We start from the raw sequence: 22,380 nt of genomic DNA on the forward strand, positions 1-22,380 counted from the left end.
CCAGGATCCAAGGGCAAAATGCTAGGTCTTTTGGTTCTAAAATCCATTTTCTTTCCATTGTATCAATGCCTCTTATATTAATGCCAAATATACATTCATTTTTGTGCCAGGTGCTTCCCTCCCTCTGGTCTTTAGGGGAGAATGGTGGGGGGCAAGGAAGAAAGAGGACAAAGACAGACTCTTCTGCCAGAAGGCCTCTGGAGGGTGAGTACCGCTGGCTCTGGGGGAGTTTTCTCACTCTCAGGAGCAGGTGAGTGTCTGGTCTCCCTGGCTACCTTCCTAGAGAAGCAATGTTTGAAGAAAGAAGGACCCATCACGGTGCTTGTTGTAAATGAGAACCTCCTCTTTATTCCACGTATAAAGGCTAGTTTCTGGAACTGGCCAGGGAAAGAGCTTTGGCCTGGCTCTACCTCCCTGTGAGTCCTAGGGTTAAAGGTCTAGATCCTGGTGACAAGGCCTTTCTCCAGGTAGGCATGAAAAGTCCCTCCCCCTCCAGTCCCAAATCAGAGAGTAGGAGCAGCCACATAGGGCAGTTCATTGGTGAGGTGTAAATCAGCTTCCGGCAGGCTCTTCCAGGCAAGCTCTAAGATCCCATACTGGGCAATGCCCATGGGGAGCATGGTACGCACATTGTTCTGCCCGGAGAGAGGAACCACCTCCTGGAATGCCAGAGGCCCTTTATGGGCTTGAGAGCCACCACAGAGCAGGTGGTAGAACAACCGCTCCCCAGGGGCTAGCTCCACGGCCCTTAGGGCATCTTTGTAAGTGACCTCTTGGAATTGGGGCTCTTCTCTCAGTAGCAGGTCCTGCATCAGCTTTTGGATTTGGGGAGACTTGAGCTGGTATAGGTCCATAAGACGGTTGAACTGTTCCATCCACGCAGCACTGTCTCTTGCGTATCGCTCCTGCAACATCCGCAGAACATGGTACAGTGCCACAAACGTCTCCCACAGAGGCACCTCCTCCTTTACTTTAGAGACGGGTCGTGCCTTCTTCTCCAACTTGGGCAACCTGGCAAACCTGCCCTTATCCTTAAAAGCCAAGAAGTCTTTCTGAAACATCAGTGCCAGGGTTTGTTTTTCAACAGGGTCCAGGGCACCTGTGAAAATGTCTCTTGTGGCAGAATCATAGTATCGCATCTCCATCCCCCTGAGAGAAGTGGCTATCTGCTTTGCCCGTGCACTCCGGTAAGGCTCTCCCAGAAGATGCCAGTTGACAGCCTTCGGGTCTGGGATCCCTTTGGTAGCTAACAGAGACTTTGGTGTGGACACAGCCAGACGTTTGAGCCAGCTCTCTTTTTCCCTTCCTTTGATGGGAGGGATCACTTTCAAGTACTTTGGACCCAGGGGCTCCTTACTGGGCTTGGAGACACGTGTGCCTCGGGATTCCATGATCTGCTTGTGATGGTACACGATGGCTTCGAGCTTGGCCAGGTGCATCCACTCTAAGTTCTCCTTTGCGGTGAGGTCTTTGAGAAGCTGGCACAATCGGTGGAAACTATCTCTGGAAAGCTGTTCTCCTGCCTCCATCTTTTCTAGGACATGGTGGATCCACTCTACATCTGAGACACTGATGTCTGTGTAGATTTCCTCAGCCAGGATTTTGGACAAAGGTAATTGTACCTCACTCTGTTTCTTCAGAGATGGATGACGCTGCAGGATCCACTGCCACTTGGCCCCCAGCGGTTTGCCTTGGAGTTTCTGAGCTTCTATGGTCTTCCTCAGTATGTGGGATAAATACGGGGTCTCTAAGTCAGGCTCCTGGGCTTCCAAAACTATATCCAAAACGTGTAGAGGCATGGGCTTATATTTCTTCAACAGTTCTTGTTTATCTATAAACCCTGCCCCTGGGAATACTCCAGGCTTCCCAAGTGCTATGGCCTTATCTTCCCAGGATATTTGTTTAGTCAGCAATGGCTCTGATATCTTCTCTTTGCTCCCCAGAACGACTGAGGTCAGTTGCTTGGGAGGGCTTTCCAGTTTTACAGCACTGCTTTTGATGTCAGGGATTCTTTTTTCAATAGAAAGGACTTCTTCTCTTCCTCTTAAGTGCTTTTTCCCTTCTAGTAACTTGTATATTTTTTCTCTTTTAAAAATTGCTTTTTTCTTGTCTACCTCTTCTTCTAACAAGCTTCTGTCCTCTCTTTCCTCTTTCTCACTCAAATGTTCCATCTCTTCATCACTTGTGCTTTCCTCCTCAACCACTTCCTCTTTCCCCTCTTCCTTCTCTTCCTTTTCCTGCACTTTCTTCTTTTTTTTCTTTTTCCTTTTCTTCTTCCTCTCCTTCCCTTCTTCTTCCTCCTTCCCCAACTCCTCCTCTACCATTTTCTCCTCCTTCACCTCCTCCTCTTCCATTTCCTCCTCTTCCTCCTCCTCTTCCTCTTCCTCTTCTTCCTCCTCCTCCTCAGACAAACTCTCTTGCTCTATTTCATCTAACAGGCATTCCATTTCTTCAGAAGAGCTCTCCTCACTTTTCACACTTTTCACCTCATCCTCTTGACTGAGTAACTCTTCCTGTTGTGTATCAGCTGTCTTTAGCTTTTCTCTTTTTCTTGACTTATGTTTAAGGAATGACTTTGCCTCTTCTTCCTCTGTTGTTTCTTCTTCCTCTCTTTCCTGTATGACATCTCTCTGTTGCCTGGCCAATACGCTTTCTTGTTCAGTAATATTTTTCTCCCTCTTTATCAATCTTCTAATTTCCTTGGCTAGTCTTCTCTGCCTCTTAGCCAGTTTCTTCTCATCTATGGTAATTTCTGCTTGTTCCTCAGAAAAATCCCATTCCTTGGCATCAAGTTCATTCTGTACCTTGTTCAATTCCCTTTCCTTAAGGACAAATAACCTCTTTAACTTTGTCATCTCTATTTCTTCCTGGGTTAGTTTCCTTTCTTCTTTAATGAGGCCTTGAAGTGTCTTTAAGACTTTGCTGCTTACTTTTAATGGTTCCTTGGAAATTCCCTTGCTTTCTTCAGTTAATTTCCTTAGTAACCTGGCTAGCCTCCTTTGTTCCTGGGCATATACTCTCTCTCCTCTGGTAAATTCCAGTTTTTCTTTGGCCATGTCTGTTTGCTCTGTGGCCAGGATTCTTTCTTCATAGAGCAATATCTTTTCCTCTAGTGACAATTTCCTCTTGATTACCTCTAGTTCATCCTTGGGTAGTCTTTTCTCTTTGGAAGTTTCTTGAGTCTCTTCCTTGAAGAGAATCTCCTTTTGCTCAGCCAGTGTCTCTTTCTCCCAGGTCAGTATTTTCATTTCCATGTCCAGTGCCTTTTCTTCCCTGGTAATAGACCAGTCACCTCTGAGCTGGTTCAGTTCTTGGAACACTGCCCTTTTCCCCAGGGCTAATTTCATTTTGTCATGGGCTACTTTGTGCTGTTTCTCAGCCAGGCTTTTCTCTAATTGGGTCAGTTTCTCCTCTACGGTGGCCAGTTTCTCCTTCTTCTGGAAGAGTTTCTCCTTTTCCTCCATCAGCTTCTTCTCTATCTGAACCAGCCTATTCTTATACATGTCATATTTCTCCTTCTCAGGGACTGATTTCTTTCTGCTCTGGATGAGGCTTTCCTGGAGCTGGATTAAGGTTTCCCTCCTCTGAGCCAATTTCACCTTCTCCTGAGCCAGTTTCTCCTTCTCCTGGGTCAGATTCTTTTGCCTCCAGGCCAGTATTTCCTTGGCTTTGGGAAGTTCTTCCATGTTCTGGACAAGCTTAGTCTTCTCCCAGGCCAGTTTCTGCTTATTCTTGATCAATTTCTCACTTTTCTGGGCAATTTTTGCCTCCTTCACTGGCAGTGTTTCCATGTTCTGGGCCAGTTTCTTCTCTTCCTGGATCAGTAGCTCTTCCTCTTGGGCCAGTTTCTGCTTTTTCTCCATCAGTTGCTCCCTCTTCTCAATAAGTTTTTCCTCTTCTCCAGGAAGTTTTACCTTGTCTTGGGCTAGTTCCTTCTCTTCTTGGATCAGCAGCTCTTCTTCCTGGGCCAAATTATGCTTATTCTCCATCAGTTGCTCCCTTTTCTGATCAAGTCCTTCCTTTTTCTCAGACAGATTTTGTTTGTCCTGGGCCAGTCTCCTCTTCTCCTGGACCAGCAGTTCTTCCTCCTGGATCACTGCTTTCTCTTCTGCATCCAGTTTCTCTTCTTGCAATGCCAGTGTCATCTCTTCCTGATCCAGCCTGTCCCCTTCATTGATCAGTTCCTCCTCTTCCTGATTCAGTTCCTCTTCTTTCAAAGCCAGTCCCTCCTCTTCCCAGGTCAGATCCTCCAATTCCTGGGCTAGTTCCTTTTCTTGCCATGCTAGATCTAGCTCTTTCTGGACCAGTTTATCCAGTTTCTGCATCATTATCTTTTTGACCTCAGCTAGCTTCCCTCCTTTCTTTGCTATGTTCTCTTCTTCTCGGGCCAGTTTCTCCAATTTCTTGGCTAGTCTCTTCCTTTGCTGGGCCAATTTCTCTGCATCCTGGCTCAGCATTTCCTCTGTTTGGGCTAGTTTTTCCTCATTCTGGATAAGCTTCCTCTCCATCTGGACCATTTTCCTGTCTTTCTCGGCCAGTTTCTCATACTCTTGGGCCATTTTTCTCTCTTCCTGAGCTAGTCTCTTCTCTTCCTGTGCTAGCTTCTCCTCTTCCTGAGCCAGCTTCCTCTCTTCTTGGGCCCGTCGTCTTTCAGCCTGGGCCCGTTTTCGCTCAACCTGGGCCTGTTTGTATTCTTGGTGGATCTGCCTCTGCTCTTCTGTCATCGGTGCTTCTTCTGCTGCTGCTGTTGCTTCTGCTTCTTCTTCCCACTCCTGAGGCAGTTCTTCCTCCTGGGTCACTTCCTCCTGAGTCACCATCATCTTCTCCCTGGCCCTGGCTGACATCTTTTCCCAGATCTGTGACCATTCATCCCATGTCCGCTTTGTCTTGTCCCTTCTGACTTGTCCCTCTTCTGCATCTGGGAGAAGCTTCTCTTCCTCCTCAGGTACTTGCTCCTCTTCCTGATGACGCTGGCTTTCCCATGTTTTCTTCCATTCATCCCACGATATCCTTGTCTCACCGAAAGCATTTTTCCATTGATCCCAGGACTTTTTCCACTCCTGCCAAGACAGTTTTATTTCATCTTTAAGTGGCCTTCTTTCTTGCTCAACCACTTTCTCCATTAATTTGGCCACCACCTCCACTTCCTGACTCATGCCCCTCTCTTCTTTGGCTATCTTCTTCTCTTTTTTATCCACTTTTATCTCCTGCTGGGCTGCTTTCCTCTGTTTAGAAGGCTTAGAGGATTTCTTCTCTTCTTTCTTTGATATTCGTTTTCCCTTGCTTAGGTCTGGTTCTGCAAAAAGAACTTTCTTTTTCTTGCCTTTTTTTGGACTCACGTGGGTTTCCCGCAGGTCCTGCATGTCCTTTTCTGTCTTTCGCTCTTGCATTTCTCTTGTCTCCTCTTCCATGTCTCTGATCATCATGTCCTCTCTAATTGCTGATCCGTGAATAAAAACCGGTTTCTCCTCTGGCCAGGCTACATCCCAGTCAAGGTCCTCAAGCAGTTCCTCACTGTCTTTCTTCAGCAGGGGGCAGATCTCCTGAAAGAGCTCCCAGCTGGGCCGTCGATCAGCCAGCATCTCCTGAGCCGTGGTCACTAGCTCATTGTTGAGAGCTTCTAACATTTTTGTCTGGGAACCAGATATCCTCAGGGTCATAAGACGACATAGGTCGTCCCGCCACATCGAGCTGTCTCTAGACCTGAGGCCAGGAGCTCCAGAGGCACCCCGCCCTGTGATTTGCAGCCGCCTCATAATTGAGTCTGTCTTTCCAGTATGTGGAAATCCCTCATGTGTAATTTCAGTGTCTGTTACTTTCCTTTTGCGCCTCTTCATGGTTTTCTGAGATACTGATTTCCGGCCTCTTTTGTCACGTGTCTTCCTCAACATCTTCATGGTCAAGGCCACGTGATCCTTTGAGGCATCTACCTCTAAAGATTCTTGTTCATCATCTTTTGCAACCTTTAGTATACTGGAGGCTGAAGATCTAGCCTCCTCCACCTCAGTGGGTGCAGCTTCACTCTGATCACCTTCATCCTGTAAGGGACCTGGCTCGGTGACAGTTTCTTTGAGCTTCTTAAGGCTCCGCAAAAATTTTCGGGCTATAGGGAAAATCAGGAGATGCAGATAAGGAAAGCATGGGAGGCTTAGATAACACCCTTCCCAACTGAGCTAAGATGAACTGCCATAACAGAAGTAGTGACAGAGGAGGCTGAGGCCTTTAACAAGAAGGCCGTCTCCTTGCTTTATCCCCAGTGCCTTCCTTCCCTCGTCCCCTCTCCACTCCACCTCTGCTGAGTCCTACAGAGATAGGTTTTGGGGTCTCTCTTAATTTGGGTGGATCCTTCCTAGGAGGGTTCTTTTCTGTGAAAGGATCTTTTCACTTATCTCTGTTCTTCTCTGATACCTCTTGTCTCACTTTAGCCCTAACTGCCCTGCCTCTTGGGGACCCTGAGGCATGAATCAGATTACCCCATACATACTGTGCTTTCTGACTACTGGTCGGCCCCGTCTTGGGCCTTTGCTGTGCTTGAAGGCAGCTTCAGGTTCTTCAGGGACAGTATCAGTTTCCTGGGAAAGGGCAGTAAGTTCAGACGCCCCTGAGACATCTAAAGTAAAAGTAGGCTTTTCATCACCCTGGTATAAGGTCAGGTCTTCATTCAATCGCTGCGACACTTGAGTATGAAGGATTTGGAGATCTGGGGCTCGCAGTCCCAGTAGACGGTCCAAGGTTTCATCCCCAACCATTTCCTGCCTAGGAAAGTCAAAGGAGAGAAAGGACCATGCTTAATCAGGGACAAGAGGGAGAACAAGAAGGAAAGAACTGTTATAGAACTGGCAGGAAACTGGGCAATGTAACTCACAGAGACAGCATATTTAGAGGAAATGATGGCCAAGAAGAAAGAAAAAGTCTAGGAAGTCAAGATGGCAATGAATGAAGTGACCTGTATGGGGGCTTCTGGGGTAGGAGAAAAGGGTGAAAGGGGTTCTTAAAGAGGCAGGGGACAAACAGGAACAGGAAAAGAAATGGATAAAGGAGTGGGCAGTTAGGGGATCATCAGATAGCCTAGGAATGGGAAAAGACTATGAACGAAGAAAAAAGACAGGAAGAGCTCATGAACAGAGATGAAGACAGTGAAGGAAGGGAAGGGGAAAATGGGGAAGAGGAAGAAGAAAATCAGAAGCTAGTAAAGAACAGAGGAAGGCACGAAGAACTTACTGCATCTCCCGGAAAGTCTCTCGATTCTGGACCAAGTTCAAGAGTGAGGTCTTAGAATGGACTCCAGTCTCAGCCATGAGGCTCAGGGTCTTATTCCTCACTCTGTCATCTTTGTCCATTAGTCCTTGGGCCAGAGGCACGGCAAAGAGATGAGTAATCATTCCTAGACGCTTCAGCCCTTCCCAGGCCAGCTCTCGAATCAGTGGGTTGGAATTGGTTGTATCATCCAATAGACGGTGGGCTGTTTCAGAGCGCAGGGGTGGAGACACCTGGTAAGAGGCAAAGATCTGCCCGAGGGCACCAATACAGCACTGGTACTTCAGTGGGGTAGCATGGATTATAATACTGAGAATTGTCTCTATCAGGCTATTGATAGCAATTTCACTCATCTTTTTTCCCAGCCAACTGCGGTTTGCTGCGTCTGTAAGAACGGTGTAAGTGATATCCTTGGACGCTCTTGTGAGGAGGAAGTCTTCATCTTCCTTTTCATGTATGTATTGTTCTGCGTCACTTATAGCTCTTGCCCGGCTGTGCCAGAAGAAGAATTGTTGAGACTTGTCCCATTCTAGCTCCCGCACAGGTGAGTGCAGGCTGCACTGCAGGTATATCGGGCTGCCCTCTGGCCAGAGACGGGCCCGGATCACCGAGTTAGGGATGTAGCAATCTGGAGCCAAGAGCCATTCCCGCCTGTGACCAAAATAGCACCGAAGTATCTGATAGGGGTTGAATTCATCCCAGGTAGTCAGCTGTAGCTGGGGAGGAAGCACATAATGGAAATAAGGTGGTTTTTTCACCTGCGATACATCAACTTCCATATACCCGGAATCATGTTTGAAGGAAGAGAGTAGCACAGGGCTCCCTTGCTCATCTTCTTCAATGACATGTGGCACATTATGATCAAAGGCAATGGCCCGATGATTGATGAGACTCTCCAGACCCACCAGTTGCTGCTTCCCGTGTCCAGGGTAGATATACTTGGGCACAAACATGGTCTCGAAGGAGAAAAAGAAGCTTGGTATGAAAGGCTTAGGGACTTCGAGCACTTCATCTGTCAGACCCATAAGGGAGAGGCGAACCAGCAGGGTTGGGGGAAGCAGCTTTAAACAGGACACCAGATAAAGACTCTGGTTGAAAGTTACAAGCAGGTCGCCCCGGTCATTTGCAAAGCAGAGTGGGCCAAAATGCAGTGATGAGTCCAGCATGGCTATGAGTCTCCCATGGAAGTTCCAGATCCGGACAGAGCCGTCACTGCCACCCGTGACAAAAAGACCCAGGGACAGGCAGACATCAAAAGAGATGATGGTGCACTGGTGCAAAGGCAAGGTCTCTATGAACGTTGAGCCATCCTGCGAGCCAGAAGACAGAAAGTCATGGAACTTCCAGAGACGCAGGCAGTTAGTCTGGGTGATGGCACCCACTGACTTGGGCAAGAGTATCAAGTGTGTTAGCTGACAGCTGCAGAGAATGCTGGCAAGTATCCGCAGTTTCACTCTGACCCCTTCAAGCACAGCTTCTGAGAGGTGTATGTAGTCATCCATTCCATAGGAACAGAGCAAAGAGTTTTCTCGGCTACCAGAGAGCCCTCCGGGCAGTGTAGAGAGGGCTAGGACAGACCCAAAGTGAACGTATGTCTCAATCCGGGCACAGCTGTGCTGGGAGAGCACTCTAATCACACCACTCTGGTATCCAGAGAACATGAGTCCTTCTAGACCCCGGCCCAGGTGAAAGTGCCCATAAGCCAGGCACTGTACCAGGTCCTGAGAATCTGGTGAGGTGCATAAGAGATACTTGGCCATGCATGGGGAGCGGGTGGTGTCAAAGACCAGCACATCTGGGCTGCCTGTTGCTACAAAGAGCTCCTCTTTATTGGGGTCATAGGCCCAATCCGTGGCCTGGTCCAGGATTGAGAAGGGCCAGGTGATGACCAGGAGATTCCCTGTTAGCGGGGACACGAAGCGCAGCAGGCCATCCTCGGTGGTGCACAGGATCCGGAACCAGTTACTGCCACAGCGGACCCGGCGCACCTGCTGGGGAGCAGAGCCACAGACATTGAAGAGGCTACAGAAGAAGGGCAGGCTGCGCAAGGAGAAAGAGTGGGTAGTCTGGCAGAAGAAAGTGGTGCCATCGATAAACTGGAGCTGATATAGCTCCTCACCCAATTCGAGCCGCCGCAGCAGATTGCCTGAAGTCAGGTTCCACTCTTTGATTATGCCTTCCCGGCCAGCTGTGAGCAGGGTGTGGGCTTCTGGCTGGCTGCGGATACAGATCACCGAAGAGAAGTGGGCCTTGAAAGTGTGGAGGGAGTGGCCCCAGTTGAGGTTCCACACTTGGATCTCCCCAGTCTTGTTTCCAGCGTAAAGAAAGCCCTGCTCAGAACAGGTGAAGCAGCAGGTGATCGAGGAGCCACTGATGGTGGAAGAGAACTTCTTCACCTCTGCCAGGAGGCCACGGCCTTGGCGCTCCAGGACCCTCACCACATTCTCACACATGGCAATCAGGGAGCCATTGGGGCCGTTCAGCCTAATGTCATGGACCAACTCGTCACCAGGCAGGGCGACCATGTGGGCTATTTGGAGACCCCTGCTGCTGCGCTCAATGGTCCAGGTGACCACTGCCCCCAGGATGCCTGACAGAAGCATCTTCATTTCTGGGTCATAGCAGAGGCAGGTGATGTTAAAGCGACAGGGTACTACCCCCAGGGATTTGAATGACCGAAGGTGGTCCCCGAAGAGCCGCAGGAGCAGGTCACCACAGTAGACCACAAGGATATGAAAGGAACCTGTGTGGACCATGGACTGGATGGGTGGCAGCCGATCTGTCATGGAGAACGTTCTCTTCTCCACCATGTCCTCAGTCTTGCTCTTGATCCATACTACAGCCTGAGAGAGAATAAGATGGAAACTATCCAGGATAGGTAGTAGAAGAGGAAAGGGCATAATAGTCAGCTATTTTTTCTTGCTAAGGAGAAGTTGGAAGATCCTAGAGTGACTTTACCCACTGGTTTGAGGAAGTAGAAATACTGTAAAATCAGGAAACCGAGGACTCTTTCCCTAACCCTGGCCTACTTTAGGAGAAGAATAAAATCTAGTCAACATGGAGATGGTAACTGGAGAAAGGATGAAGGAGGACTCCTGGGTCCAGATCATGTTCACTCAAGGGGTATATCTTCCTGGATTAATCTAGGGTCAGAAGTTACATGGGCATGGCCCTCACTTAGAATGGGCTAAGGAGAAGAAAGACTGGGGAGTTTTACCTGTATTTCTTTTGTGCTTGTTGTCACCCAAGAGAGGGAAGAAAAGAAGTGGGCGTCACTGAAGTAGTAGCATATAAGCGGCATGTTTTGAGGATGGCGAGACTCTTTGAACAGGATCTGGGACCGGTCACTCAACACAACTACATCAGTCTTCAGGTCATCTAAATTTTGCTGGGAAGTGGCATGGCATTAAACTCAGAGACCAGAAACACATATACAATAAATATATTCTCACGCAAGTCACAATCTAAACCACTGTCAAAGTTCTGCCTCAGCCCCAAGGATCACCCTGTGACACCCACACATGCAGTCTGTCACCGGTGGGACACCTGCACTACACAATGGAACAAAGCCCTCAACACAAGGGCGAGCCAAACCACTGTAGGGTCTACGTGGCATCAGGGGAAACTGATATTCCTTCCAATGTGAAGTTAGCTATACCTGTCCTTGAACATTTTCCCTTCTGTCTAATAGGGTACATATGTCGTGAAATAAACATTTAACAGATTATCGAGGCAAGTACACTGCCATATGCCCACACGTAAAGTAACAGGGTGTCCCAAAAGTCAGTGCAGCTTTAGTAAAGCCTAAAATTGCACTAAGTAAGACTTTTAGGACATGCTACCTGGCCTTTAAATTTGACAGAGGACAATAACCTATCTCCACACACACACACATACACACATATGTATAAATGATCCCATGGTGATCGAGCATGTGCTATGAAACATGCACTTGGCATCCTTCTACAAAGAGCCAAGCCACAACAAACCTGACGCTGACAAATGTTCTCTGGCGCCTTCTTCCTTCTCGTCTAGAAAAATCTCTCTTCCCAGAGGGCAAGTTCTTCTGACAGTGCTCCAAAGTGTTCACCTCTCACTATCAAAATGTCCCAGCGAGAGGTCTCTAGGCTCACTTGGAAGTTGATGGCCCACTTCCTGCTATGGGGATAGTTGTCCTTATGATTTTCCCTGCCTGCTTCCTCTTTCAATAGATGATCTATGCATCTCTAAAAGGCTCGTAACTGTTCTGACAGACAGGGGCCAATAAAATGTCTGTCCTACATATACATTACCTTGCTTTTCTGTATCATGTCACTTAGAAGATATTTAAAGTCCTTCCACAGGGGGATGAGTCTGGGAGAAGTCATCACGTCGATTATCTGCTGGTCTTCCTCAGGACTGTTGTTTAAAAACCGGTGGGAATCTGAAAAAGGCCAGCTTAGCCACTGCTGCTTTTTGAGAGCTGGAAATCACAAGTTCAGAGCCATGAACTCATGCTTATCGGACACTTTTTGAATGTCAAGAACTATGCATAAGACATACGTTCTTAGGAGAAGAAGGGGACGACAGAGGACAAGATGGTTGAATGGCATCACCAACTCAATGACATGAATTTGAGCAAGCTCTGGGAGATGGTGAAGGACAGGGAAGCCTGGCGTGCTGCAGTCCATGGAGTCGCAAAGAGTCAGACATGACCGAGTGACTGAACAACAACAGCAGCCCGGGGAGGTAGATATTATCTCATTTGAGAAAACTGAGGCTTGGAGAGCGTAAAGAAAGGAAATGGGGCTTGAATCTTAGCATGGGCTGTCAGATCCAATAGGATATTCTAGGGGAAGGAAGCAGAAAAACCTAAAGGGGCTGGAAAGGAATACTGTCACCAACAAATAGTTATTCTTTGTTGGTGGTGGGCTGTCAAGAGAGCTTTTTGCAAGGACTAATGGCACCCCATTCCAGTACTCTTGCCCAGAAAATCCCATGGACGGAGGAGCCTGGTGGGCTGCAGTCCATGGGGTCGATAAGAGTCGGACACGACTGAGCGACTTCACTTTCACTTTTCACTTTCATGCATTGGAGAGGGAAATGGAAACCCACTCCAGTGTTCTTGCCTGGAGAATCCCAGAGACAGGGGAGCCTGGTGGGCTGCCGTCTATGGGGTCGCATAGAGTCAGACACGACTGAAGCAACTTAGCAGCAGCAGTAGTTCCCAAAGTGTGGTCCTGCACCATGATTCCTGGGGGAGAGGTTCTTCTTAAAATGCAGATCCTAAGGTACTGAGGGCTTCCCTGATAGCTCAGTTGGTAAAGAATCCACCTGCAATGCAGGAGACCACAGTTTGATTTCTGGGTCAGGAAAATCTGCTGTAGAAGGGATAGGTTACCCACTCCAGTATTCTTGGGCTTTCCTGGTAGGCTCAGCTGGTAAAGAATCCACCTACAATGCGGGAGACCTGCACTGGGTTCGATCCCTGGGTTGGGAAGATCCCCTGGAGAAAGGAAAGGCTATCCACTCCAGTATTCTGGCCTGGAGAATGCCATGGATTGTATAATCCATGGGGTCGCAAAGAGTTGGACACGACTGAGTGACTTTCACTTTCAGGTACTGAAGCAGAACCATGGCAGTGGGATCCTGAGTCCTTCCATTGTAACAAGCTCCCTAGGTGACTCAGTGGACGTTTTAAGTTTGACTCCTGAAACAGGAAATCAAGATAAAAGGTGCCCAGGACTAAGAGTCAGCCCCACGTAGTCCAGCTGGAGAAAGAATCCCGTCATTCAGCCATGCAGGCTTTCCCAGGCTTGTGGAATCAAGTCACTTTCTTGTGTGTGATACATCTGCTATTCATCTTCTTCCTCCCATTCCCTTCTCTCTAGCCTTCGTGAGGATAAACCTCTACTTTTTCTGACTAGATGTGAATAAAGCCTACTTTTAACGAGTCCCCTTTGTCAGGGAGTCTATCATTACTGGTCTGATGATGGACTTGTTTTCCTTATTTGTACTGATAATATGAAAATGCCAGTCTCGCCTACTTCACAGGATTGTTGCAAGGATCAAAGATGATAATTCCTGTGAATACCTTTTAAAGTATACTCTGAAGCAACAGACAATCATGACTGCTGTTTTTAGGCTAGTTTGGTTCTCCAGAGAAGTAGTTATTTCCTCCCAACCTATACTTTGTACTTTTCAGTTGCCCTGGAAACATTATAGCTAAATTTATAGTCTGGCCAGCAGGGGGCAGTGGAAGCCATCCTTGCACCTGCCAGATGAAGGAAAACTGGTGGACTTAAAAAAAGTAGTCCCCAAAGGGCGATCCTCAGGACAGCAGCATCATCACCTGGGAACATGTTAGGAATGCAAATTACCAGGCCCTACCCTCAACCTACTAAATTGTAAAGTCATAAGGGTAGGGCCCAAAATTGAGTTTTAAACAGCCAATCTTAAAGTCTGGGAACCGGTGGTTTGGAGAACTCTTGGAATTCCAGGTCATTTGGCCGGGGCATCCCGAGGTAAGGTCAGCAGAACCCACCCTCTGGCATGGCTAAGCCTAGACTGTGTGTTTCCACAGAGACGTGATGGCTGGATCTGGGGCAGGGGGAGCAGCAGGCAAAACTTATCATCATCTCATGTGTAGGGTGGGTAAGAGCCCTCCCCCCTCCAAAAAAAAAAAAACCCCACATCCATCACTTCATGAGTTCTCGAAAGAATTCTGAGAGGCAGATCCCATCACCTCCATTGTATGGATAAAAAATGTGAATTCAGAGAGGTAAAGGATGCAAACAGAACTACACATGGTAGGCTCATAAGACTCAACCCACAGTTCAGGATTCTCCTAGCCTTTCAGAGAAGCAGGAGGCTCTCCCAGCTGAGGCTAAGTGCACTCTCTGCCTCACAAACCCACTGATGGGAGCTGGGGACTGGCTTTCAGACATTAGCATCCTGTGTTTCTTCTCTCCCAAAACCTGCGTGCTGCCCTCCTGCTGTATATCTTTTTCCATTCTATTTCCCTGTGACCCTGCACTTGCTGACCGCCTTTGAGGAGCCCCTGTGACCTGCTGAAATGGATTGGTGGGTGGCCCCTCAGGCCAGGGCTCCATAGCTCAGAACTACACCCGCCACCCACCCCAGCTCCTTCTTGAGGCCCCAGAGCTACTGAGAGAGTGGTTGCTTGAAGTCAACAAATCTGCCGTCACTGCCATAAGTTTCTGTTTTTCCTAATATCTCCTCTGGGTTCAGCTTCTCTCGACCAGCCTATAAACAGCAAGTGGTTGGGACCCTTGGGGGCATATTCTTTGGAGGTTAGTAAGAAAGAAGTCCTCCAACCCCCAAACCTCTGTTTGTTGTTATTTTGGGAAGTTTTGTTTGTTCATCTTTTTTGTGGGATCTTAGTTCCCCGACCAGGGATCAAATGTGTGCCCCCTGCAGTGGAAGCACAGAGTCTAATCACTGAAATGCCAGGGAATTCCCTGTTTTTTTTTGTTTGTTTGTTTTTTGTTCTTTTGGCCACTTTCTCCCATCTCATACACTGGTCTCCTTAGAGGAAATCTCCCCTATAATCTCCCACTTTTATTCCCTAATCGCATTACCTGTCCTTAAAAGCAAGTCCGGAGTGAGCTTCAGCTTAAGCATTCAGCGTAAGCGCAATGATTTTGACTTTTTAATATCTTGATAACCGAAAGATGATCTAATGGGAAGTCATGCAGCCAACCTAGGGGAGTCAGTATGTGGGGGCCGAGATATGGTATGTAATACTGACTACGGAGACAAACTAGGTCTATTATTGGACACTGATGCTGGCACCACATCCTTTTTCTTAACTGCAGTCCCTTCCAAGGTACAGTGCTCTGTTGATGGTGGTGGGATGAAAGGCCAGCAACCTGTGAGCCCTGCCTTTGTAATACAGAGAAATGACTCTAGGGGGCACTGCACTCCATGTCACTGTTGGGCCCTGTTTAAGAGGGAAAAGAACAAAGTATTGTTGAGTATGTGTAACAGGGAAACCTGACCACCCTAAAGAATAGTGATGTGTGCTCCACACTGTGAGGTAAAGCCCTGCATGGATCCTATAGCCTTGCAGGTGGCTCTTATGTTTGGGGACAGCGATGCAGAAAGCCCAGTTGGCATCAGTTGACTGTAAAGTCAGAGGGACTGGAAAGCCAGAGGGCAATCTCGGCTTACTGTTTTTTTTTTTTCTTTTCTTTTTTTTTTTTTGAATGACATTTCTAATAAAGAGCTAAAGTCTGTCCCCAAGGCCTGGGACTACTACTCTGGTCTTATGAGTGATGTCACAGCTAGGGCTGGGACTGGAAAACATTTAACACACTTTATGGAAAGAAACAATTTTCCAGGCTGAAAAACATGTATTACCAGGGTAGGCAAGTTCCTATTGGGTGAAGAGTTATCCATCCAGCATGGGAGTAGTGATAGCATCCAGAAATGATTAAGGTTGTAAAGTGGTAGTTAGGTATTTTACATATATTGTTTTAATACTATACAATAATTCTGTGACTTAGCTATCATCCTCCACTAATTGATAGCTCAGTCACAGAATGGACATAGAACATAACATACTAACAAAACATACTAAGAAATATATACTAAAAAGAAAGTCACTTGTCCTATTTCCCCTTCAGAAAGGTAACTCTGTGTTCTGTACACACACAAGGACGTATGTGGAAAAATACCACTTTTCTTACACAAATGTTACTATGCTATATTGTTGTTTGGTCACTAAGTCATGTCAGATTCTTTTGCAATCACATGGACTCTAGCCTATCAGGCTCCTCTGTCCATGGGATTTCCCAGGGAAGAATACCGGGGCTGGTTGCCATTTCCTTCTACAGGGGATCTTTCAGACCCAGGGATTGAACCCGTGTCTCCTACACTGGCAGGTGGATTCTTTATCGCTGAGCCACCAGGGAAGCCCAGGTGCTATACACTGCATTTTTCTCACTTAATAATCTTAAAGATTAACTCATATTAAAACACACAGTTCTGTCTCATTTTTCAACAGTTGTCAGCGGCATGGTACATTGTCTGGCTGAACTATCATTTATTTATCTAACGTCCATTAATAGAAATTGGGCAGTTTCCAGCCTTTTGCTATAACCCATGCCACAAATGAATATTTTTGTTAATGACTCACAGTTTTAATTGGAGAAGGCAATGGCACCCCACTCCAGTACTCTTGCCTGGAAAATCCCATGGACGGAGGAGCCCGTTAGGCTGCAGACCATGGGGTCGCTAAGAGTCCTAAACGACTGAGCAACTTCACTTTCGCTTTCACTTTCATGCATTGGAGAAGGAAATGGCAACCCACTCCAGTGTTCTTGCCTGGAGAATCCCAGGGACGGCAGAGCCTGGTGGGCTGCCGTCTGTGGGGTCGCACAGAGTCGGACACGACTGAAGCGACTTAGCAGCAGCAGCAGCAGCACAGTTTTAATTAACTTAAAATTTAAAACTGAAGCAATATAAACCTTTTTTTAATTAAACATAACTTATTTTAGATATACTGGCTTAAATTAATAAAATTTCACCTGTTTAATTTTTTAATGTAAATTTTAAAGTTGCAGATTTGGCTTGCATCATACTTCTATTAGACAATATTGCTTTAGATTATCACCTTCCGATGGTGGTCTGGACTTCGGTTCCTTGACAGTAGGCACCGAATCTATCTTGATTTCTCCCCTGTCCTGATAATCAGTCACCCAAGCTGGCATGAAGTAGGTGTCTAATACATTTTTGTTGAATAAATGAGCAAATGAATCACCCTCTGCCCCTCTCCCAGGAAGAAGAAATATATACTTCCCAGCTCAGTCTCATTCAGCATCTTCTTGGAAGGAAGGATGAGATGGGAAGGATATTGACTGGGTTTTCCTGACCAAAGAACCTTGCAATTCCAGCTAGTTCCTTCGGTAACCCCTTACGGAGTAGTAGGAATGCCAATAAAAAAGGTCGGATCCTTGATTATGTCGACAAGTGGACTAAATTTTAACAAAATCTCCCCAGCCATAGGTACTCAACAAACACTGGTTACGCTAAGAATGTGCGATCAACGAATGAATGATAGGTAACATGGCCTCCGGGGCACCCCCCTGGGTGGTGGTCAAGAGACTCCCGTCAAAGGCAGAGCTCCGGAGACTCCTACTACAGGGAGAGGCGACCAGACCGGAATCCCAACACATTCTGGCATCCCGGCTCTCCGCGTGGGAGGGAAGAAGGGTGTGTCCGCCTCCTCAAGGCTGGGGCCGCGCCTGTTACCTGCGACGACTGGGCTCCAGACAAGGGACGGGTACGGCGTGTGTGGCGGCACTCCGAAGCTATGTGAAGGGCCAGACCTAGAATAGGAGCGCCAGAGGAGCGACCTTGGGGATACTGCGGGAGGACTCGGTCAACAAAACGGTTAGCTCCCCAACCCCGCGCCAGGCGGACTGACCAAGGCAAGGGGAGTGAGCGCGCGTGCGCACTGGCGCGCGCCCGGCAGGAAAAAGCCCAGCGCGAGACCCCGCGCGCGCGCGCGCGTTCGAAAGGAAAAAAAAAAAAGTCTTCCCCGCGGGGGCCCGCGGCAATTTAGGCCGGAGTTGGCCGGCGAGCGCGCGTGCGCGAGCGCGCATAGACGCCTTTCTCCACAGCTCCCCTCGGTTGGGGGTCTAGCGCTGTGTTCCGCTGCTCCCGCTTCTCCAGAGGCTCGCGCCCTCGGGGTAAGTACCTCGCGCCTCGCGGAAAGGGAGAAAAAGGGCTACTGAAGGAAGGGAGGAGGCGAATAGAGCTGGGAAAAAGGAAAAACCGTCTTCGCAGAGCTAGGAACGCAATCAACGGGTTGGAATCTACAGAAGACACACCTCCATCCTTCACGCCCCTCGGGGCTGCGGAAGTGCTCTGGAGACTCGAGCGGCACGGAGGCGACAGGTGGACTACCATTCCCAGAAGGTGGCGCGGTGCCGCGCCTACTGCTCCCGGCAGCACCTGCGCGTCAGGCTTTTTTCAGTTTGCGGCCGCCTAGGGCGAAACTACAGTTCCCAGGAGGCCTCGCGCGAAGCGGCTTGGAAGTGGGCAGCCTGGAAGTCACTCGGGCCACTGGAGCTGGCGGCGTCTCCAGCAAGCGGCGCGGATCTGGACGCCGCGGTCGTGGGGCCCGCGGGGCGGGCAGCCGGGACACCCAGGTATGTGGCTCCGGGTGCAGGGTTGGCCTTGCGCTAGGGTAGCGGGGAGTCGATGTCCAGTCGGACCCCGAGGGTCAGCGCGGGCGAGCTACTGGGCGGACGGCCGGGTGTGGGCACTGGCTGTTGGGGGGCGGCGGCAGCACTCTCGCCCTCAGGACCTGGCTGGACGCGTGCCCGCATGCTTCAACTTTCCAGGCGAGCTACCCGGCGCCGTTGCGGGAAAGCATGGCATAAGAGTCGGGTAGCGGTGGGTTCGCTTACGGACTCTTGCCTCTCGGGAGGTGCGATCTAGGGAAACCGCGCCGAACCTCAGTTTCTCCTTTCGGTCAAACCGGAGAAAAATAGTGTCTGTCTTATGCTGGGAATTCTGTTGAGATCCGATGAATAAAGCGTTTGGTACGTAGAAGACACTTATTGCTTGCTTTATTGTTTGCTCTGGAGAAATGGGATGAAGGTATCATCGACTGAATGTGGTAAGCTGAGGGTGAGCCACATGGTTAGCACTCGGTGCAAGGTGGCTGTTGTTAGGCGAAATTATTTTGCTAAGAGCTTCGGTTTTGGAGGCAGAGCCAGGTTCAAATTTAGGTTCTACCTTTTACCAGCTCTGTGACCTTGGGCGACAGACTTCACTGCTCTGTACCTTGGTTTTCTCTGTCTACAAAATGGGTATTTTTTTCATAGCAGCCACCTTATAGAGTCGTTTGGAGGATGCAGTGAGAGTACCATTTGTGAAATGCTTAGAGCAGCAGCTGGCACATAGTCAGCATTTAATAAATGACCATTGATTCAGCGTTTTCCCGGTTTCTCCGAGACCCCCTGAGGGTGGGGCTCTGCCTGTAGTCTTGCTTTTCTCGTGGATCAGACATATAACTGGTCTGGTTGACTTCCTCTCGTGCACCCTCAGGTTCCATCCGTGTAAAATGGGATAACAATATCAGCCTCAGAGGGTTGTAAGGATTTGCTGATACCATGTTCCCAGTCCAGAGCGATCTCTCACTAAGTAGCAGCTCTTATATATTATAATTGTTCTTCTTCCATGTGCTCCATCTGGCCCAGAGCTTGCCTAACTGTGGTGGGATGTGACATGACAGCCCTGAGCTCCCCCACATGTTCACTCCCAGCCTCAGTGTCCCATCTGTGAAATGATAGTCATAGGACACTTGTGCCAGGGTTGTTTCAATGATTCCAAAAGATAATTCATGTGTAGTGTTCATCACAGGGCCAGGTGCATCCTAAGCACTTAATAAACATGCCTTGTTTTTCTTGATGGGCTTTTGCTGCTTATGTTTGTATTACAGTTCAGAGCAGGACAAGGTTAATGTCCCCTCACCCCTAATTTTTATTCACCAAAGGTAAAATTGTAGAACATACTGCCATATAAGGGGCTGAGAGGAAATGGCACTGACTAGCTGCTATCAGCAGGCTACCTGCCCTCCCCCCAGCTCTCACACACTCCTGCCCCCAAATTGGCTTTTAAGTGTTGTACCACTGCTGCCCGTACTTGACTGTCTCAAAGCCCCATTAGCCCCCCGAGCCCCACCTCCACATGTGGGGCCTGTGCTCCTTGATGTCCTCTGCTAACTTGATGTCCCGTTGGGTGCCATGAACTCAAAATGTTAAATCAAAGCTCGTTTTCCTCCCGGACCCAGTAGTCACCACCTCGGCAGATGGGCCAAGCTGGAAACCTGGGAGTCCTTCTTCTCCCCAAGACTTCCCAGATGCAGTTGATTGGCAAGGAGGATGGTGCTGTCATTCCATAGCAACCATTTCTTTGGCCTGTCTTGGTCTCTTGTCTTGTGGGCCACTGAAAGTCCCCCTTGGCTACTGAAGGTGGCCTTTTCCAACATGGTTGAGTTGTTTCTTTCAAGTCACCAAGGATGAATACATGTCAAACACTGTATCAGTAGGAGCCAGAGAAGGCACTGCAGACGTGCCAGATGGCAGTGGCCACAAGTATGGAGTAAAAGCCCTGGCTGTCAGGGAGTCCATTTCTAGCCTGGCTAAGCTCAGCTGAGTCGCTCACTTTCTTTCTGCAAAGTTACCCGGTGTCAGCGGGTTAGAATATCCTCTGTATAACAGGTCATCCGGAGCGTTTTGGGAGGCAGCACATGCACACCCAGGAAGAGGCTGGGCAGGGAGTATGTTAGCTCTCTGTTTAGGGTGAGTCTGTCATCAGATCTGTCATTGTAATTTCTTTTTTTTTTTTTAGAGATTTTATTTATATATTCTTGGCTGTGCTGGGTGTTCCTTGCTGCACGTGGGTTTTCTCTAGTTGCAGTAAGCAGGGCTCACCATTGTGGTGCACAGGCTTCTCTTTGCAGTGGCTTCTCTGGTTGCAGAGCATGGGTTCTCTGAGTAGTTGTGGCCCACAGGCTTAGGTGCTTCTCGGCATGTGGGATCTTCTCAGACCAGGGATCGAACCCATGTCTCCTGGGTTGGCAGACGGATTCCTAACCGCTAGACGACCAGGGAAGCCCCTGTAATTGTAGTTTCATTTGGTGATGGGAACCTGTGGTCTCAAATTTATTTTAACCACTAAAATTACCTAAGTGTGTTATTATTTTTTTATTAATTGATTGATTTTTTTTTTTTTTTTTTTGGTTGAGCCATGTTGCTTGTTGGATCTTAGTTCCCTGACCGGGGATCGAACCTGGACTTCAGCAGTGAAAACTCCAAGTCTTAAGCACTGGACTCCCAGGGAATTCCCCCTAAGTGCTTTTTTGCATCTGAGGAAATAAAACAATGACTTTAAAACAAAAATCTCGGTCTTGATTGTTAGTGACAACAGCACATGGGTTTTTAGCAGTCTGTGTGGAACAGTCAGAGTTAAACATGAGCCTGTTTTTCAGACATTGCAGTTGTTAGGCGGTAAATCAAAAATGGAATTTAGAATGTGCAGTGATTGGTGCCTTTTTTTTTCCCTGTGAAAGTTATTTTGCTTATATTTCAAACTTCAGTTAAAAAAAATGACCCAGGTTATGATAAGAGCTTAACCTTGTTGTGTGTATAATTTCCCACATCTAAATTAAATGTCTGTATGTTTTGCTAAAATAATTGAGCAGTCATTGCCTCTAAAGTAAAGGGTTTTTAGCAGTTAGAATGAGAGGCTATTAGGACCGGTTTGTGCATTTGTGCTTTCTTTAAGACACTGCCTCTATTTCTTAGGACTTCTGTGGTCATGGCCATAATTTGTCTGTGTGTGTGCCTGAGGATTGGTTGAATTTGGCTTTTAAAAAGTTATGCAAAGAAATGCATACTCGTAGTAACCTGTCAAACATTACAGAGATAGGCAAGGGAAATAATAACTGCCACCCTCCATTCCAAAATCCCATCCCCCTAAGAAAACCATTTATTCAGACAGTGAGTGTTTACTAAGTGTCCAGTGTCAGGCTTTGGAGATGTCTGAGAGAACAAATTAGATTCATTACCTTTGGAAATGTGGGGGTGGATGCTCTCACCTTTTTCTGTGCTCATTTGTATGTATGTATGTGTGTAGTGGGGCATCATCCCTGGTGGCTCAGACAGTAAATAATCTGTCTGCAATGCAAGAGACCCAGTCTGATCCACTGGAGAAGGGAATGGCAACCCACTCCAGTATTCTTGCCTGGAGAATCCCATGGACAGAGGAGCCTGGTGGGCTATAGTCCATGGGGTTGCAAAAGAGTCAGACACTACTGAGTGACTAAACAGCAGCAATGCAGATATCGACTGTTTTCTTTCTTCTCCCTCACCATTCCCCAGAAAAGGAGGGATCAAGTCATACATATTTGTAACTCAATTTTTAAAAATATTTGATAGTGCATATCTCTTCAAGTCATTACATACAGATCTGGCTCATTCTTTTTAACAGCTAGACCCACGTTCGTCAGTGTGGAGAGACGGTGCTCCACACTGCCATTTCCCTATTACTGGACATTTAAGTTCTTTCTGGGATTTCTTTTTTAAAATTTATTTGGTGGGCACCAGG

General features: G+C 47.9%; 2 protein-coding genes and 1 long non-coding RNA gene across 4 annotated transcripts in view; 2 read left to right on the forward strand and 1 right to left on the reverse strand.

Moving 5' to 3' along the window:
- Nucleotides 1-256: 256 nt before the first annotated feature.
- On the reverse strand, nt 257-17,649 carry LOC129631876 (WD repeat-containing protein 87-like). 2 transcript variants are annotated; one of them, XM_055553135.1, is made up of 6 exons: nt 17,512-17,649; nt 11,550-11,719; nt 10,475-10,645; nt 7,222-10,100; nt 6,485-6,756; nt 257-6,103 (listed from the first exon to the last, which is right to left on the reverse strand). In XM_055553135.1, the coding sequence occupies exons 2-6, from the start codon at nt 11,622-11,624 to the stop codon at nt 504-506; spliced, it is 8,997 nt and encodes a 2,998-aa protein (XP_055409110.1). In that variant the 5' UTR covers nt 11,625-11,719; nt 17,512-17,649; the 3' UTR covers nt 257-503. The 2 variants fall into 2 exon arrangements, with proteins under 2 accessions (XP_055409110.1, XP_055409111.1); XM_055553136.1 differs by lacking the exon at nt 17,512-17,649 and having other exon boundaries at nt 11,247-11,684.
- LOC129631878 (uncharacterized) lies at nt 1,481-13,316 on the forward strand. Its single transcript, XR_008704219.1, has 3 exons — nt 1,481-1,612; nt 7,623-7,801; nt 12,856-13,316. It is a non-coding gene; the product is annotated as an uncharacterized LOC129631878 (long non-coding RNA).
- A 164-nt stretch (nt 17,650-17,813) lies between the features above and the next one.
- SIPA1L3 (signal induced proliferation associated 1 like 3) overlaps nt 17,814-22,380 on the forward strand; it is a 254,992-nt gene continuing 250,425 nt past the window's right edge. The window contains exons 1-2 of the mRNA XM_055553137.1: nt 17,814-17,951; nt 18,049-18,413. The gene's annotated coding sequence lies outside the window, so the exon portion shown is untranslated. The remainder of the gene's footprint in view (nt 17,952-18,048; nt 18,414-22,380) is intronic.

The sequence above is a fragment of the Bubalus kerabau genome, chromosome 17, assembly GCF_029407905.1.
Source record: "Bubalus kerabau isolate K-KA32 ecotype Philippines breed swamp buffalo chromosome 17, PCC_UOA_SB_1v2, whole genome shotgun sequence".
Taxonomy (NCBI): domain Eukaryota; kingdom Metazoa; phylum Chordata; class Mammalia; order Artiodactyla; family Bovidae; genus Bubalus; species Bubalus kerabau.

Coding starts and splice junctions, on each gene's coding strand:
- LOC129631876 (XM_055553135.1), bottom strand. CDS start 11,624: ATGACTTCTCCCAGACTCATCCCCCTGTGGAAGGACTTTAAATATCTT. Junction 6,757..7,221: donor GAGACTTTCCGGGAGATGCA/GTAAGTTCTTCG, acceptor TGACTTTCCTAG/GCAGGAAATGGTTGGGGATG. Junction 6,104..6,484: donor ACCAGTAGTCAGAAAGCACA/GTATGTATGGGG, acceptor TTTTCCCTATAG/CCCGAAAATTTTTGCGGAGC.